The sequence below is a fragment of the Talpa europaea genome (genome assembly GCF_964194135.1).
Source record: "Talpa europaea genome assembly, chromosome: 2".
NCBI lineage: Eukaryota > Metazoa > Chordata > Mammalia > Eulipotyphla > Talpidae > Talpa > Talpa europaea.
The window spans coordinates 23844630-23861632 of NC_140068.1; the positions used below are offsets into that span (position 1 = coordinate 23844630).

Consider the following 17003-nt stretch of genomic DNA (forward strand, 5'->3'; position numbering starts at 1 on the left):
TTCCCTTGGCTACCTTTTCTTTTTCTTTTTTTTTGTTCGTTTGTTTGTTTTTTACCATTTACAAACATATAGCAAACACTTTTGCACCTACTACCGAAAATTAATGTCAATCTTTTGCCATTTCCCCTCAGATTGTAACATTGAAATAATAGAACAATATAAATTCTCTTTTGCTTATATCTCCTCAGATTGCATTCCACCTTACTCAGAACAAGTAATGGGTGTTGTTGGTTCCCTACTGTGCATCCACTTGTCCCTTCCTTCTTTCTGAATTTACATCGAGTATTAGGGCATCCTGTCCTCTCCCTAACACCTCCTGTGCTTCAGCCAAAGCTAACCTGGCCCGACTGTGACCCAGGCCACAGGAGGGCAGGCTTCCTGGAGGTGGCTCTTCATGTCCCCCGGGTCACACAGGGGGCAGTCTCTCTCTATCCTGCCCCTGATGGTTTGCCTTTTGAGAACTGCATGGGATAGAGGAGCCTGGCTATCTGAATTTCTGATCCAATGCCAAGACAGGAACTAAACAATATTCTTGTTTGTTCAGTCTCCATCCTCTGTCATCTGCTGATCTTGCAGAGCTGCCTACTCAAAACTGAAAACAACCTCAGCATCAAAAATAGAAGGAAACGACTCACATGTTTCTACCTTTCCTTCCAAAACCGAAAGAAAAAGGCAGTTTCCTTCTACAGCTAAGCTTTTTGCTCAGTATACCACAACTTGTGTTTATACTCGGCGCGGTGAAAAACTCACCCAAGACTAAGTCTCCATTCAGTCATAAAATGTGTGCAATACGAATTCAGAGCTGCAACACTCCGTCTGCCCACCTGTGACTCTGCAGGTGCTTCTTTTCACCAACCCTCTCCCTCTGCAGGGCAGCAGCTTCCTGCCTGCCTGTGACTTGTACATGCTGGGACCTATCTTCACTGACCTCCCTCAGCGGAGGCAGCTCTCCTCAAGCCTGCCCGCCTGCGACCATGTAGGCCTCTTTTAGCAAATCTGTCCCTTTCTGAGCAGCTCTTCCCGCCACTTGTGTCTATGAAAGTGTCTTTTACTCTTATCCCTTTCCCTAATAAACCTGCCCTTTAAATATATATAAAAATAATTATATAAATCATATAATTTTAATAATTATAATTATATAATAATTGTATAATTATTTAAAAATTATATAAAAATAACATATATATAAAGAATTCAGAGTTGACTTCTGTTTCTCCTCTGCTTGCAGGTTGCAGCACATTCACGTTCCTGACGTCTGTCACGGCTGCAGTCAGTGGCCTCCTGGTGGGTTATGAACTAGGGCTCATCTCTGGGGCTCTGCTTCAGATAAGAGCCTTGCTTGCCCTGACGTGCCATGAGCAGGAGATGGTGGTGAGCTCCCTCCTCATCGGGGCCTTCCTCGCCTCTCTCCTGGGAGGGGTCTTAATTGACAGGTACGGAAGAAGAGCCTCCATCATCTTGTCCTCCTGCCTCCTTGGACTCGGAAGCCTGGTCTTGATACTCAGTTTGTCTTACACGGTTCTTATCGTGGGACGCATTGCTATCGGGGTTTCCATTTCACTGTCTTCCATTGCCACTTGTGTCTACATCGCGGAGATTGCTCCCCAACACAGAAGAGGCCTTCTTGTGTCCCTGAATGAGCTGATGATTGTCATTGGCATTCTTTGTGCCTACATTTCAAATTATGCATTTGCCAGTGTTTCCCATGGCTGGAAGTACATGTTTGGCCTTGTTATTCCCTTGGGACTTTTGCAAGCAATTGCGATGTACTTTCTCCCTCCAAGTCCCCGGTTTCTGGTGATGAAAGGACAGGAGGAAACTGCTAGCAAGGTTCTTGGAAGATTGAGGAGCATCTCAGATACAACAGAAGAACTCACTGTGATAAAATCTTCTCTGAAAGATGAATATCAGTACAGTTTTGGGGATCTGTTTCGTTCAAAGGACAACATGAGGACCCGAATCATGATAGGCCTGACATTGGTATTTTTTGTACAAACCACTGGCCAGCCAAATATATTATTCTATGCATCAACTGTGTTGAAGTCTGTTGGCTTCCAAAGCAATGAGGCAGCTAGCCTTGCTTCCACGGGTGTTGGGGTGGTCAAGGTCATCAGCACTATCCCGGCCACCCTTCTTGTTGACCATGTTGGGAGCAAAACCTTCCTCTGTGTTGGCTCCTCTGTGATGGCAGCTTCGTTGGTGACCATGGGTATTGTGAATCTCAACATTGACATGAACTTCACCAATATTTGCAGAATCCATAGTCCTCTCAACCAGTCCTGGGATGAGTCTGTGTTTTATGCTTCAGGAAACCTGTCAGTCAGCAATGACACACTTAAAGGGTCCTTCAAGGAGATCACTTCTCATAGCAGAAGTGATCCCGTGAGAAATGATATGGATAAAAGAGGGGCATCGCCTTTGGCATCTTTACCAAGTGCTGGACTGAGCCAAACTGGACAACAGATAATCACTGATCCATCAGACATCCCAGCTTTTTTGAAATGGTTATCCTTAGCCAGCTTGCTTGTTTATGTTGCTGCTTTCTCAATTGGTCTAGGACCAAGTAAGTATTTTTATTCTTTTTTCCTTTCCTCTCTCCTCTTATGAATTTAATGTATTATCTTCATACACTAAGTTAATGCATTGCTGTGGAGTTTCCTGCTGTCATAGTATCTCATACTCATACGTGGAAATATTAAAAGCACCTGATTTTTCTACCATGTGGACAGCATGCTTGGCATATATCTGCTTGAGAAAGAGATGGGTCCAGTCTCAGTAAAGGGTTAGTTTCTTGTTATCCATCAGATGAGGGTATTTTAGCACCAATTGGGGATACGTGAGACTTTAAAAGATATTTATTGCCCAAGAGAATATATTATTTTATGAAAGCAAAGTTTATTAAGATAACAATATCCTCCATATCATTCCTGAATTTCTTCACAGCTGGAAGGAAAAAAAAATCAAGTGTTTAGATTTTCTTAAAGAAACATTAATGAATGCTTTCCAGCTATAATGATGAAAAGAACTATGAGTTGGGAAAGAGGATGCATTATTTCTTTAAGTTTATTTTATAACTAAAGTAACTCCTCAGGGTGAGTCAAGAAAATGGAAAATAAGGTACTCTCATTGAAGACTGCAAGGGATAGTTACAAGGGTGTTTTATTTGATCTACTCCAATTAAATAATTTAAATTCCTCTAGATCTACAAGTTTGCTAGAACAGATTGTTCCAGTGTTCTAGTCTTTTGGCCTCATACAAAACTCTGTAGGGAAGGGAAGTTGTGAAGGGTCTTCTGTATATTTTCTGAGGAAATAAAGTCTCTCTCTTCCACACTCAACTCCCAGCTACATCATCCTCTCTTTCTCCCCCTCCCTCGCCCTTTCTCCCTCTCTCACTCTTTTTTATATTTTTTTAAAGATTTATTTATTTATTTATACAAGCACTGGGTACAGTCAGAAGCTCGGGAGGGTGAGAGAATTCACCAGAGCCAGAGCGGGGAGCAGAGCAGGCAGAAGGACCGCAGTACACTGCTGAGGGGAGCAGTAGGCATGGCCGGAGAGGTCTGCGCACCATGTGGGACCCTTGCCTGGCGGGCAGGGATCAAACAGGCGCTGCAGAGGCTGCGGGCAGCTCCGCAACCCAGCGCTCAACCGCTGCGCCACCAGGGGAGGCCCCTCTCACTCTTTTTTACAGAGTTGGTATGGAAACTTTTGTTTGCAAGGATCAAACAAATTTGCTCAAGTAAAGGAAGTATTAGATGTTAAGAACAAGAAGAAGGCGTAGGTCATAGTGAAGGAGGAGTCTTGTGGACAACTGTAAATTTCTGGTGCTGGAAACAATAATACTGGGAAGAAAGTTACTTTAGGGCTTGTTCCAGTGATGCACTGACTATACATATTGACTGCTCATTCAAGTGATATATATAAAGTATCTAATCTTTTATTTTTTACTTTTTTTTAAAGATTTATTTATTTATGTATACAAGAGCTGGGGTACAGGCCAGAGATATGGGGGGTGTGTGTGAGAGGATCCGCCAGAGACAGAGTGGGGAACAGAACAGGCAGACTGGCTGAAATACACAGCTGAGGGGAGCAGCAGGTGAGACAAGAGAGGTCTGCTGTGCCATGTGGGTTTCTCCCTGACTGGCCGGGGATCGAACTCATGTCGCAGAGGCAGCAGATTGTTTCATAGTGCGGTGCTTAACCCCTTGCGCCACCAGGAAGGCCCTCATTTTATTTTTTTAAAGATTTATTTATTTATGCATACAAGAACTGGGGTACAGGCCAGAGTTGTGGGGATGAGAGGATTCACCAGAGACAGAGTGGGGAGCAAAACAGGTAGACTGACCGAAATACACTGTTGAGGGGAGCAGCAGGTGAGACAGGAAAGGTCTGCTGCACCATGTGGGTAGCTCCTGGCCAGCCAAGGATCGAACTCATGCTGCAGGGGCTGGATAGCTTCACAATGCCATGCTTAACCCCTTGCACCACCAGGGAGGCCACAAGTAACTAATCTTTTAAAAACCAGGTACTAGGGCAGAGAGCAATTGCTGGAGAGAGAGCAATAAACAAGACAGATATTGTCCTCTGCCTTAAAGGGTTAGGGTTAGATGCTTGAAGCTGTAATTACTGTGTTTTCTTCTTTCTGGTGAACAACTGGCAAGTTTGGACTGCTTATCTCAGTTAATTAATAACTGGATTGCATGTGACTGGTGTGGCTTCTCCTCCATCTCTGCTTCCTCATCTCTCAGCCTACTCCTACTTTTAAGTGAAATCAGTCTCTAGATAGTGATTGGTTCCAATTTCAGAGCAAGAGAGGGAATCTGATTTACTCAATCTGATTTACTCTATTCTTGGTTGTGTCAGTCATAGGGTCAGGCCTACTTCAAGTCTAATCAAATGTGGCTGCATTGGGCCACACGGTCTAAAAGTGGATGGCCTGAAATTGGCCTTTTCTCTGGCACTCTGGATGGACAGACTTCCCCAAAAGGGGCTATGCACAGGTGGATTGAATGTACCATATCACTGGCTTCTGATTGTTCCGATTCAATTTTCAACTCTGACATTGCTTTTTGAGATTTGCAAATGATAACTATCATTAATGAACAATTTCCTGGAAATAGGTTTTTACTATTATTTCAGGATTCAATTATCTTGGGTATGTACTTATGAGACATTTATCTTAAATAGTTTGTACTATTATAATAAATTATCAAAAATTTTGTGACTTATACAGCCAACATTTATTTCTCACAATCTGGAGGATGGATTCCAAGATCATGGTGCCTACAGATTCAATTCTTGGTGAGGACACCCCTCTCAATTTGTAGATGGCAACCTTATTTCTGTGTCTTCACATGGGGGGGGAGGTCGGGAGAGGGAGAGGGAGAGGGAGAGAGAGAGAGAGAGAGAGAGAGAGAGACACACTAGCTAGCTCTTTTGTTTCTCTTCTTACAAGGACACTAATCCCATTACAGATGTTTCACCTTCATGACTAATTATCTCCCAAAGGTCCCATCTCACCTACCATCACAAGGGGAATTAAGATTTCAACATAAGAACTTTAGGGGAGACACAAACACGTAGTTCTTAGTTATACTGACGTGGTTACTCTGATACATAAAGCTAATGAAGTGTGAGCAAGCATCTAATTTACATTTTTATTTCCACTCTGTAAAATCTATCAGAAGAGCAAGATATAACTACTATCAAGTACCAGGGAGCAACTTAAATTTTTTTGTGAGCTTTCATATACCAATAAAATACGTTTTGCTGTTTGCCTTATTTGATAAAACTTCAGCTGCTCATCACTTTTCCAGTGATTTCTTTTGACATCTTTTTTCTTATATAGGCATCATAATACAAATGATGACATAACTTTTCTTGCTTGAGCTATCAAGAATCTACTAAGACAAGTTTGGGGAAAAAAAAAAAAGGATGCCTTCTTTGTTTTAATTCAGAGAATCTCTGAGGTTGGCAGAAATTGAATGACTTTGATCTTAAACTTCTGGAACCAGCCTATTCAGATTAAGAGTCTTCCCAAGATCATTCTACCTTGCTGTCATTAGTTTTGGGGTAACTTTGGAAAATGTAGCAACTTGTCAGTCACACACATCACTTGATACTTTACTGCATTAGAGTTAACAGCTCCTTTTTGCAAGAAGTTCAATCTGATTTTGGAAATAAACTATCGAAAGGTGCTTGATATTTACCTTTTAGGGTTCCTCAAGTAGTATTCTGTATTAATTGGTTTCAAATATAATTTAAACCTTAGATTCAAATACTACTTATTGACACCTATTTGTGTCAAGTCCCATAGTATATAGTATTTATATACTTCAGAGTACTTCATTCAACTGTCAAAAGTCTGTGAAGAAATGTTATTCACCAAATTTTACAAATGAAGACACTGAATCTCAAGGGATGGAACGACTTGCTCATATAAACAAAAACATCTATTGTTTTCTGAAATTCAATGTTAATTCTTTTTTTTTAATAGAGGCATGTTATTTATTTATTTGTTTGTTTGTTTGTTTTGTTTATACATGCACTGGGTACAGTCAGAAGCGCGGGAGGGTGAGAGAATTCACCAGAGCCAGAGCGGGGAGCAGAGCAGGCAGAAGGACCAAAGTACACTGCTGAGGGGAGCAGCGGGCGGCAGGAGAGGTCTGCGCGCCATGTGGGACCCTCCTCTGGTGGCTGGGGAGCAGCCGGGGATCAAACCGGCGCTGCAGAGGCCGCGGGCAGCTTCGCAACCCAGCGCTCAACAGCTGCGCCACCGGGGAGGCCCTCAATGTTAATTCTTAATCCAAGATAAAGCTAGTCAGTCTTGTGTTTGTCTTCACAGCAAAAGTTAATAATTTTTAGTTTGGTCCTCTCCATGAGGATACATTGGCACTAAGAGTGAGTGCAAAGAGTGTGTTCTTGTACATTGCATGTAGCTATAAAAGAACCACACTTCAGTGTATCCAAGACAGAGTCTCTCTCTTTCTCTCTCTATTTTCCTCTCTCTCTTTCTCAAGCTCCACTGGGTAATTAAGCACATACTTAATTAAAAATAAGTAATAAATGAAAAAGGAGGATAATGAGAATACAGAAGTTTTTGATGTGCATTTACCTCAGAAACTAAACTTGATTAAGATCACGTTTAATGTGTGTCTTGGTTAGAATTCAAACTTAGTTATAATAAAGACCAAGATAACAATGACTTCAACAAGAAAGGAGTTCCTTTCTCTCTCACTTAACAAGTGGAGCTGGAGACATCTGGGTGCTGTGGGGTAGTCCCAGGTCAGGCACCAGAAGGTTACAGTGTTCCCAGAACTCATTCTAGCCAGCGCTTTAATATTGGTTCGTAGTCTATCATGATGGATATTTAAAAATATTGAGATGCAAGATGCCTTTTAAAATTTCATCACCCTTCACTGATAGCTGATCCCTTGAGAATAAGTAAACTTCACAAAGCCCAGTCAATTAAAGGGAGGTAGGGAACAGAAAAGCCTGGATAAAAAGACAATATGAGAGCAGTTGTGTCAGACAAGCAAGAGGAATGTAAGTGCTATGGGATAAGACATTTTTTACAGGAAATAACTCACACACTATTGCCGGAGAAGCCAAGGAAGCAAAGGTCTGGAAGGTGATTATTAGAGTGAAAGGAAATAGTCACCAATCAGGCCCACGCAGGGAAAATGGTGATGTCTGCAGAAAGCTATTGCCTCTGCCTCTGGTTGCAGCCTGAAGTCTCTGTCAGTCAGCAGCAGATCAGGGAAAAGCAAGGATAACTCACTCTGCTAAGACAAACTGGATTCTTAGGGAAGAAACGAGCCCACATCTCTCACCTCACTAACTCCGAAGACAATGGCCACTTGCAAAAATACTGGTGTCCTTTCCAGCGTCCTGCCAAGGGTGTCTGGCCTCATTAGCTGGTCCTCACTAGCTGCTCACGTGCACAGAATGCAGTGATGCCCAGATCCCTGCCCACACCCCGAAAGCACAGGTTGAGGTGTCACATTGATCTTCCAAGTCTCACGTGATTTTTTTTTTCCTACCAGCCTTAACCCAGAGCTATGCAGCATCCTCTGGAAACACAATGCTGAAAGCTTTGCAAAAGTAACACAGTACAAAAACTACCAGAATAATAAACTCTGGACTAAGACTAGCTGTGACTATAGAAGGAAATATTTCAGAAGGTCAAGGGCCCTGAATTCTCTTTTTAGTTGTTTTGATAGACATTTATCTCTTTAAATTAAAGTATGTTAAATTGTTAAAATGTATGACTAGCTTCCATCCATCTACTTCTACCAAAGAGATGAAGTCATTTCATGAACATCTCTTGGCCTTGGTTTCTTTAGCTATAAAACTGAAAACACTCCTTTGCTAATGCACTATAAAAGCGCTCACATTTGTTTTCTCCGGAACATTAATTATCTCCCTTGAGCTGAGGACTCTCACTTATCTCCACTTCTATCATCTCACATGATTCTGGTTTCTTTTTTCCCAGTGAGTACTGGACTTTTCCATTTTGATGCTTCACTGTTAGCCAAACGCAAGAAACCCAAAAGTGAATTATTTTCCCTCTTAGACCAGGGGGTCTTCCCAGGAGCACTCAATCTTCTGGTCACAAAGACTGATGCTCTCTGGTCAATGATCAAATGGTCTTGGATATTTCCTCACAAATGGTCTCTGTGTTTATCCTTTCTTTCCCACATCTGCCATTTCAATTTATCCCGTATGGTCTAATTCTAAATTACTGAGAGATTCTTCCTCTACTTTGCTTATGTTCCAGGCCCTTCTCATGCCCACTCATCCTCCATACCAGTATTCCTTAAATGTCATTTTTTTCATGTCACCAAATGCTCACAAATTTTCCAGGACTTCTTTCTTTCACCTCAGAGAAGTCAAATGCCTTACAAGATGAGAAGGAAATTAGAATTTATCTGGTCCAATTTTCCCTTTATAGAAAAGAAATGAAAAACTGAGAGAATGAGATCACAGATTCAGGACTCGAATCCCAGTCGGAAGCTTAATTCCATACTTTTACACTACCCTTAATTTTTTTTTAAATTTTTTAAATTTATTTATGCATACAAGAGCTAGGTACGGGCCAGAGATGTGGGAGGGTGAGAGGATTCACCAGAGACAGAGTGGGGAGTAGAGCAGGCAGATTAACTGAAATACACTGCTGAGGGGAGCAACGGGCGAGTCAGGAGAGGTCTGCTTCACCATGTGGGTTTTTCCCTGGTGGCTGGGGATCGAACTCGTGCTGCAGAGGCTGCGGATTGCTTCATAGTGCGGTGCCCAACCCCTTGCACCACTAGGGAGGCCCTACACTATCCTTCTTTGAGGGAAAATTGACATGACTTTCAAAGTCCTCCATCATGTCACCCAACTATCTGTCCAACAGTGGGGAACACCATTTACATTGTAGCCTATAGAGCTGTCTTCTAGGAACACCTATGACCCCATGTAAAAAACACTGCCTCCTGGTGTTGTGCATGATGCAATACCCTCTCTGGGCTTTGTTACCCCTGCTCTATGCCCAAGTCTGGAGACACCAAGACCTTGTTGTGGCCTCTGCCTTCCCCTCTACTCTGCCCAGATCCTCCCTATCTTTAAAACTCAGTGAAAGTCTCATCTGTATGAATTCACTCCATTTCTTAGAAGTTCATTGTTATGAACTACTATTATTTTTCTAGTGTAGAGTAGTTCAGTTTTGGGTTAAAAGAGCTTGAATTTAAAATCAGAAAACCTGGGTTCTAATACTAGCTCCTCTACGTACTGGCTATGTGATCTTTAAGTCATCTATTTCCTCTGAACCTATATCTTGTCTCTGATTTGAGCATAATGATACCTGTTCAAGCGTCAAGTGAGCTAACCATGTGCAAATGTTTCAGATTTTATAGAGTATGATATATATGGAAGTTACCATGTGATAAAACAACTTAGTGCTAAATGATATAGGGTATTGTTTCTGTACGCTTACTAACCAGAATAAGTTTGTTAGCTTGTAAACTCTTCAAAGCAAGAAACAACATCTGCTATGTTTCCCCCTCTCCCTTCAAGTGACCATTGCTAAGTCTGTTTGAAAACAATTGATTTTTTGGGCCTCCCCAGTGGCGCAGCGGTTGAGCGCTGGGTTGTGAAGCTGCCCACGGCCTCTGCAGCGCCGGTTCGATCCCCGGCCGGGATTTTTCTATAGGGGGAAAGGAGAGAGAGACTTTAAAATTAGATGTAGATGTAGAAAAGATCTGAAAGAATGCTTTACCTTTGTCAAGTTATCTAGCGGGCAGGCTAAGTCCGAAGTAAGCTAGAAATGCTAGACAGCCAGACAAACTCCTATTGCTGCCAGACCCCATCATGAGGTTTTTTTTTTTTTTTTTTTTTTTTAACAGGCTGATCCACACTTGGACATAATTTATAAAAATCTCATTCTGGCTTTGCCTGTAAGAAAAGATGCAGGGAGGTTAGTTGTGCCTAGAAATAGATAGTAGGAGGCATTTAGGGCTTCTCTTTGTTATGCCATAGAGTTATTTGGGGATTTCAGATATCATATCTAATGGTTGTCCCAGATTTGGGGGGATGACACCTTTGCTTTTTTGTTACAACATGGAGAAGAGAGTCCTTTGGAGAATATCTTAAACAAAAAATAATGCTTGTGAGATGAGAATCTAAAGGCTGAAGGAGGTTTGAATATGGGAAATGGAAATAGCTCTTCATCCGGTTGTCTCTCCCATTTATTACTGCAGTTCCAAGGATGGGATCGGTTATTTCCATGTGAAACAGGGAGGCTGCTGTCTCAGACAGAACCCCGACCAGCCCCCACCGGACTAGCAATTTTCCTAGAGTTTTTCTTAGAAGGATTTGAATAAATGTCCCTTTTTCTTGCTAAGAGTTCCTTATGTCCATATCCGTATTGCAGTTTATTCTTTTTTTTCCTAAAGAAAACATAGCATCAGAATTCCAATTTAGTCACCAAAATTGTGTTCTAGAGTCTTGGTATAAACTACATGAGCCTGTGGAGTTGAAAGAACATTTTTATTAGGAGCAGAATTTCACATCAGGTCTTGAATGCCTTATAAAATATTCTAACCTGATGTGATCAATGCATGGTTATTTCATGCAGGCAGCTTATTGCTCATAATAGAAACAAATCCTTTGTGTAAATAGTGGTATAAAGGGAAAAGTACTTGCAGTTCTGAAGTAAAATTGAAAGCAAGATTAAACCATCTTTATTAAGCCTTCTTAAATATGAGTTGACTTTGAACAACATTCCTTAATTTTATTTGATCACAGCATAGTTTTTCCTGCCAAAAATGTTTCTATTTTTAGATTAATGTGTATGCCCTACATCATTTTACTTTACGGTTCTCTGTTTGCCTAACTGTTAAGCCAATCTGAAGTTAACTCATCTGAAGTGTTACTTGTACAGAAACTCACCCTTCTTTAAATAACTACTCTACTCAGAAAAGTGAATGGGCTTTTCTCTTCTTTTCACAATAGTTATTAGGGATTTTTTTTAACCTTGAATTCTTATGTCCGCAGATTAATTAATTAATCTCCTCTCCCAACTCATGATTCTTTCCATTATGAGCAGATGGAGGAAATTTGTTCAAGGTCGTGTCTTAAGTCCAGTAATGAAACTATGATTGTCATTCTTTAACTGCCTTTGTGTTCACTCACTCTAGCGGAACCTTATGCTACAGGCTGAATGGCAGGTGACACAAAATCACCTTCCCTGGTCTTTTCTACCAAGTAAATAGGCAGAACTTTCAACAAGAAAGCATGTTGGCATGATTGAGCAGAGCAGAAAGGGACAAAGCAGTGGAGGTCACTCCTCCAGCACCCATGACATGACGTGATGGGCATAGTGCCAGGTTGGAAGATTCAGGGATGGATGAGTGACATGCAGATCTCATCCTCATGGAGTTTCAGGAGGGCAACTCGGAGTGTGAAAGAAACATAAAGAAGAACAAGTGGAATAGCAGGGTGAGAAGAGGATTATTTCAAAGCGAATGGTCACAGAGGCCTTCTGACCTTCAGACTTGCATGAAGAAAGCAATGTGGAGACCTGTGATGAAGAATGTAGCGGGGATAGTGGCAGACCAAAATCTTGAGGGGCATGTGAGCTTGGATGTTCAGGAGCCCAGCAAGAGAGGCTGTTGAGGCTGTACAATGTGGTGTTTGAATTTGGGCAAGGCTTTGGCATCAGACTGCCTGACCTTGAGACCCATTTCTGCAAGACTTTGTAGGACTTTGAGTAAGTCAATTCATCTCTTTAGGCTTCAGTATGCTTATTGAGAAAATGGGGCAGTAACATCTACCTCAAGGTGTGATTATTATTGGGCTGAATGAAGCAATCTCTATAAAGTATACTTAGTTCAGCACCTGGCACGCTACATGGATTCAATACACTTTGTTATTAGTGCTATTAAATGTCTGGCCATGGTCTAGACAGGAGATAAATAGTTCTGATAGTGCCAGTACTGACCTCAGCTGGCATTTTGCTTAAAACCACTTCAGGACACACAGGAAGGGCTCCATAGCCTTGTACTGAGTTATGGCCCCACGGTGCTTCTCGCCTCCCTTCTGTACTCCATTCCAGTCGGGTAAAGACTACAGAGAAAAGATTTATGACTTGAAGTAAGATTCAATTCTGGATTACCTACCATGAAGAGAGATTCCTAAAAACCCAAATAAGTTTTCCAAAAAATCTTGAGGCTTTGGTGAAAAGTGAAAGGAATGATTTAGGCTGAGAAATACCCGGATATCCACTCTTCTAGTTGGTGCAACTAATTTAGACCATATGTTCTGTGTGCACAGAAACTCCGTTCTATTCATTGCTGTTTCCTGGAAACTAACCCAGGTATGGCCCACAGAAAGGGCTCAAGTAAGTATTTATTAGATTAATAAAAAAAGTGTTTCTGGAACTCTCTCTCTGCTTCTGTGATAAAAGGAAAGTTCTTTCTTTAGTCTGGGTATAAGATATCTGATCTCTGGTATGAATCTGAGTTATCTAGGGAATGAGAGATAAATACAATTTGTGTGAAACCTATACACATTTGACTTAAATTTTTTTTGAGGAAAGTTGCTCAGTTGAGGATGTATGGCCATTTCCAATATTTGGTGATAAAGAAGGTTCATGTTTTAAATTTCCTAGAAGACCATTAAAAAGTTACGGTGCTAGACAAAATATTCAATTCTAATTTTTTATCCAATTTTCCCCTTAAAAAGAGTTTGATGTTTGCCATACCACAATATAGAATTCTGACCTTGGTTTAGTGATTGAATATATTTAAATTTGATTCTTTACAAAAAAAAAAAGAATTGAGGCAATTCTTTCATAATTCTCCTTAGAGAAATAAGTGGAAATCTGAACTGGAATTTGGGATTGTTTGTGCTTACTTAGTTAACATTAGAGTTTATTGGAATATTTTAGGGGATTATCTCAGGCTTAAGAATCAAATGATATTAAATCCCTCAAATGGAAGTGGAAGTCCAAAGTTAATAATAATAAGAAGATAAAAGATTTTTATAGAAAAATCACGCCATAGGTACAAGTAAAGAAATTCTTATAAACTGTAAACAGACTGAGATTCTTTTTTTTTTAATTTCTTTATTTATGCATACAAGAACTGGGGTACAGGCCAGAGATGCAAGGGATGAGAGGACCCACTAGAGACAGAGTGGGGAATAGAACAGGCAGACTGACTGAAATCCACTGCTGAGGGGAGCAGCAGGCGAGACAGGAGAGGTCTGCTTCGCCATATGGGTTTCTCTCTGGCCGGCTGGGGATCGAACGCGTGCTGCAGAGGCTGCAGACTGCTTCACGGCGCGGTGCTTAACTCCTTGCGCCACCAGGAAGGCCCCAGACTGAGATTCTTAACCCATTTGCAAGCTGACCTGTCAGTTTCACAAAAAGCAAAAAAAAAACTCCTTGGGCCGAGACATAGGGCAATTTCTCATAGTGATGACAACAGCTGGAATATCAATCTGGGTACCACGTCACAAATCCCAATGTTATGCACACAACAGGTTCTTTTAGAGGAGAGGGATCCCAAGTTTAGGGAACTCAAATACTTTATAATAGACAATAAACCAGTCTGCTGTATCTTCTGAAAAGAGAGGTTATCTTCAATTTACAGAAGAGTAAACGAACTTCATCTTTGAGAGGAAATACTGTCTCTGTCATCCAAGGTTATTTTTTGTACAAACATATTTAGAAAGACAGCCTGGGGGGCCTCCCTGGTGGCGCAGGGGGTTAAAATGCAACCTATGAAGCTCACCACAGCCACTACAGCACGATTTCTGTCCCCAGCCAGGGAGGTGACCCACATGGCGCAGCAGACCTCTCCTGACTCGCCTACTGCTCCCCTCAGCAGTGTACTTCTGTCAGTCTGCCTGTGCTGTTCCCCACTCTGTCTCTGGTGAATCCTTTCACCCCCCCAAAACTCTGGCCTGTACCCCAGTTCTTGCATGTATAAATAAATAAATCTTTAGAAAGAAAAAAAAGGAAAAAAAAAAGAAAGACAGCCTGGACAAGTGCAGGCAGCACCTTTGCTCAGGAGACCGGTGGAGAGTTATCTCTTAATTTACACATCCAAAGAAAGGTCTCATTTCTGTTTTAAACAAGAAATTAGACTTTTTAAAGTTCAAAGACTGTGCAGCCTGACTTTTTGTTTCGTTTGGCCTTACCCATTTAGCCTTTTGGAGGATCAGTAGGAAGTATAAGAATCATCTGCCACACATTTTAATTTAGATTTTATACCCAAATCACTCTAACTTCTAAAAATGTGGCTCAGCTCAAGACTGTGAAGATTCCAGTGATGTGGAACAGCAGGTTCTAATTTGGAAGTTTGCTTAACTGCTTCACTCCAAGTGTTACTGGGCTTAGAACAGAGAGGGTTATAGACCAGATGTACATCAAATGTTTCAAAAAAGATTTTCTTTGTTTCCTCCTGAGATGCCAGGACCCTAATACTCAGAACCATCACCATCAAAGGTTTTTTAAGTGCTAATCTTTTCTTCACCATTCTTATGGAATAATTGCATACCTTTAGAGAAGAGGAATATTGCATGAATTATTATTATATATAAGCATATCTAAACAGTGGCTTTAAGTGTGTATATGGTTAAGATTTTTTTCACATATTTTGTTCTTTTAAATATTGGGTTTCAATTATCAAATATTTACACAAGTACCTTTTTCTGATAATTTATTTTTGATTGTTGAAGTGGTGACTTATGTAGTACTTGGGTCTTAGCCCTTAAAATAAGACAAAGTGAACAAAAAAATAACATCTGAAAGGTTCTACACTAAATTCGCTTATAAGCAAGTTTATATTTAAGAAAGATAAGCCATAGCTAATTAAACCTCATTTTCCTTTTTAGAGGTAGACCATACAGCATGAGTACCAGCCAGAAGAAAAAATCTGACACTACAATTTGGAGCATCAGCACGACTTACCTAAGTAGCAGCAACTGGTCACTTAATAACCAGTGTCAAATTTTCCTTTCAGTCTAGTACTACACTTACAGTTGCCCTTGGGCATATGTAATGCCCTTGAATACTATGAATATTGGAGAGTAAAGACAAAGGAAACAGCCTAAGGTTTTAGCACTCCCTTAATAAACATAATTAGGGACTCCCTGGTGGCTCAGGGGTTAAGATCTCAGCACTATCAAGCTATTGCCAGCTACTGTGGTCTGAGTTCAATCCCAGGCCAAGGAGCTGACCCACATGGCCCTGCAGACCTCTCCTGTCTGGGCCACTGCTCAGCCTCAGCAGTGTATGCACCTCTGGCCTACATTCCAGTTCTTGTATGCTTGGATAAATAAAGATAAATCTTAAAAAAACTTAAATAAATAAACATAATCATTTATTTATTACTTTATTGTTTTCCAGATTACAATGTTAATAATTTTTCCAAGGAACATTTACAAAATTAAAAATTCTGATACTTTTCTATTAAAGTCTAAAACAAAAATCAAGAAAAAAGTACAACATAAAATATTGTATCTGAAGCATGGCATCATATTCAAGTTACAGTTTAAACCAGAAAATACTATTTTCTTGTAGTGCTTTCTTGTTTGTTTTGGATTTTGAACTCTGTTCAGGAGTCTGAAAATTGAGATATGCGCTCTCCAGAGTTTCACTTTCCAGGGTGCCCCTTCAATGAGACACCTGACGAAATCCAATTCTTGATTTTTAGAAAAAGTCCATTTTTCAAAATTCTCCTTCTCCACCTCCTTAGCAATAACTGTGGCCCCACTAAAATGAATGCATGCCGTTATCAGTGAGAAATCTTACGATGATACATACTCTAAAATAGAAAAACCTTAGGAATACCAGTCAAAAAGACAATTAGAAATATTGGTGTAGGTGTGGTATGGAAAAATGATTGTAGTGGTTGCATAATAATCCTTTCAAAAGACAAGATATTGCCAACAATTCCCTTTCAGCAAAAGTGGAGGATAATATAAGGAGTTACCAGCTGATAACAGCATTTCAAATAGCTTTTGTTAATTTAAAGGATTGAGTGACACTGCTATTATAAAATTTCTTCAATTCTCTCTCTACTTTCATTATCCTTAAAAACTATAAATTTCAGTCATTGAAAAAGTAGAATTGCCTGATGTAATCCTAGAAATAAGTACCATTCACCCACTGATAATAAAGAAAAAATTTCCCAGTCATTTCATTAAGCAAGGTATTACCAATCAATTTCACTTTTAACATTTATTTCTACAAACTTGATATGAGTCTATAGTTTTGATCATTTTCATACAAACTATCGTGTTAATAACAGAAAAAATATTTAGAGGCTATAAGAAGAAAGCTTAAATTTTAATTTGTCATTTTTTTCCCCAGAGAAGTGTGGTGGGGAATCAATAAATGTCTTTCAAGTTTAAAAATGCATTCCAGTAAGTTAAAATACTAAGTTTAAAGGAAAGAATGAATGAAAAAGAACACAATATTTATGTTAAAAACCTTATTCCTATATTTTTTAA

General features: G+C 40.3%; 1 protein-coding gene across 1 annotated transcript in view; it reads left to right on the forward strand.

Moving 5' to 3' along the window:
* Positions 1 to 17003, forward strand: part of SLC2A12 (solute carrier family 2 member 12) — a gene marked incomplete at its 3' end in the record, with an annotated part of 60577 nt that overhangs the window by 24303 nt on the left and 19271 nt on the right. Inside the window, exon 2 of the mRNA XM_084256234.1 lies at positions 1229 to 2563. Coding sequence (XP_084112360.1) covers positions 1229 to 2563 — 1335 coding nt within the window. The remainder of the gene's footprint in view (positions 1 to 1228; positions 2564 to 17003) is intronic.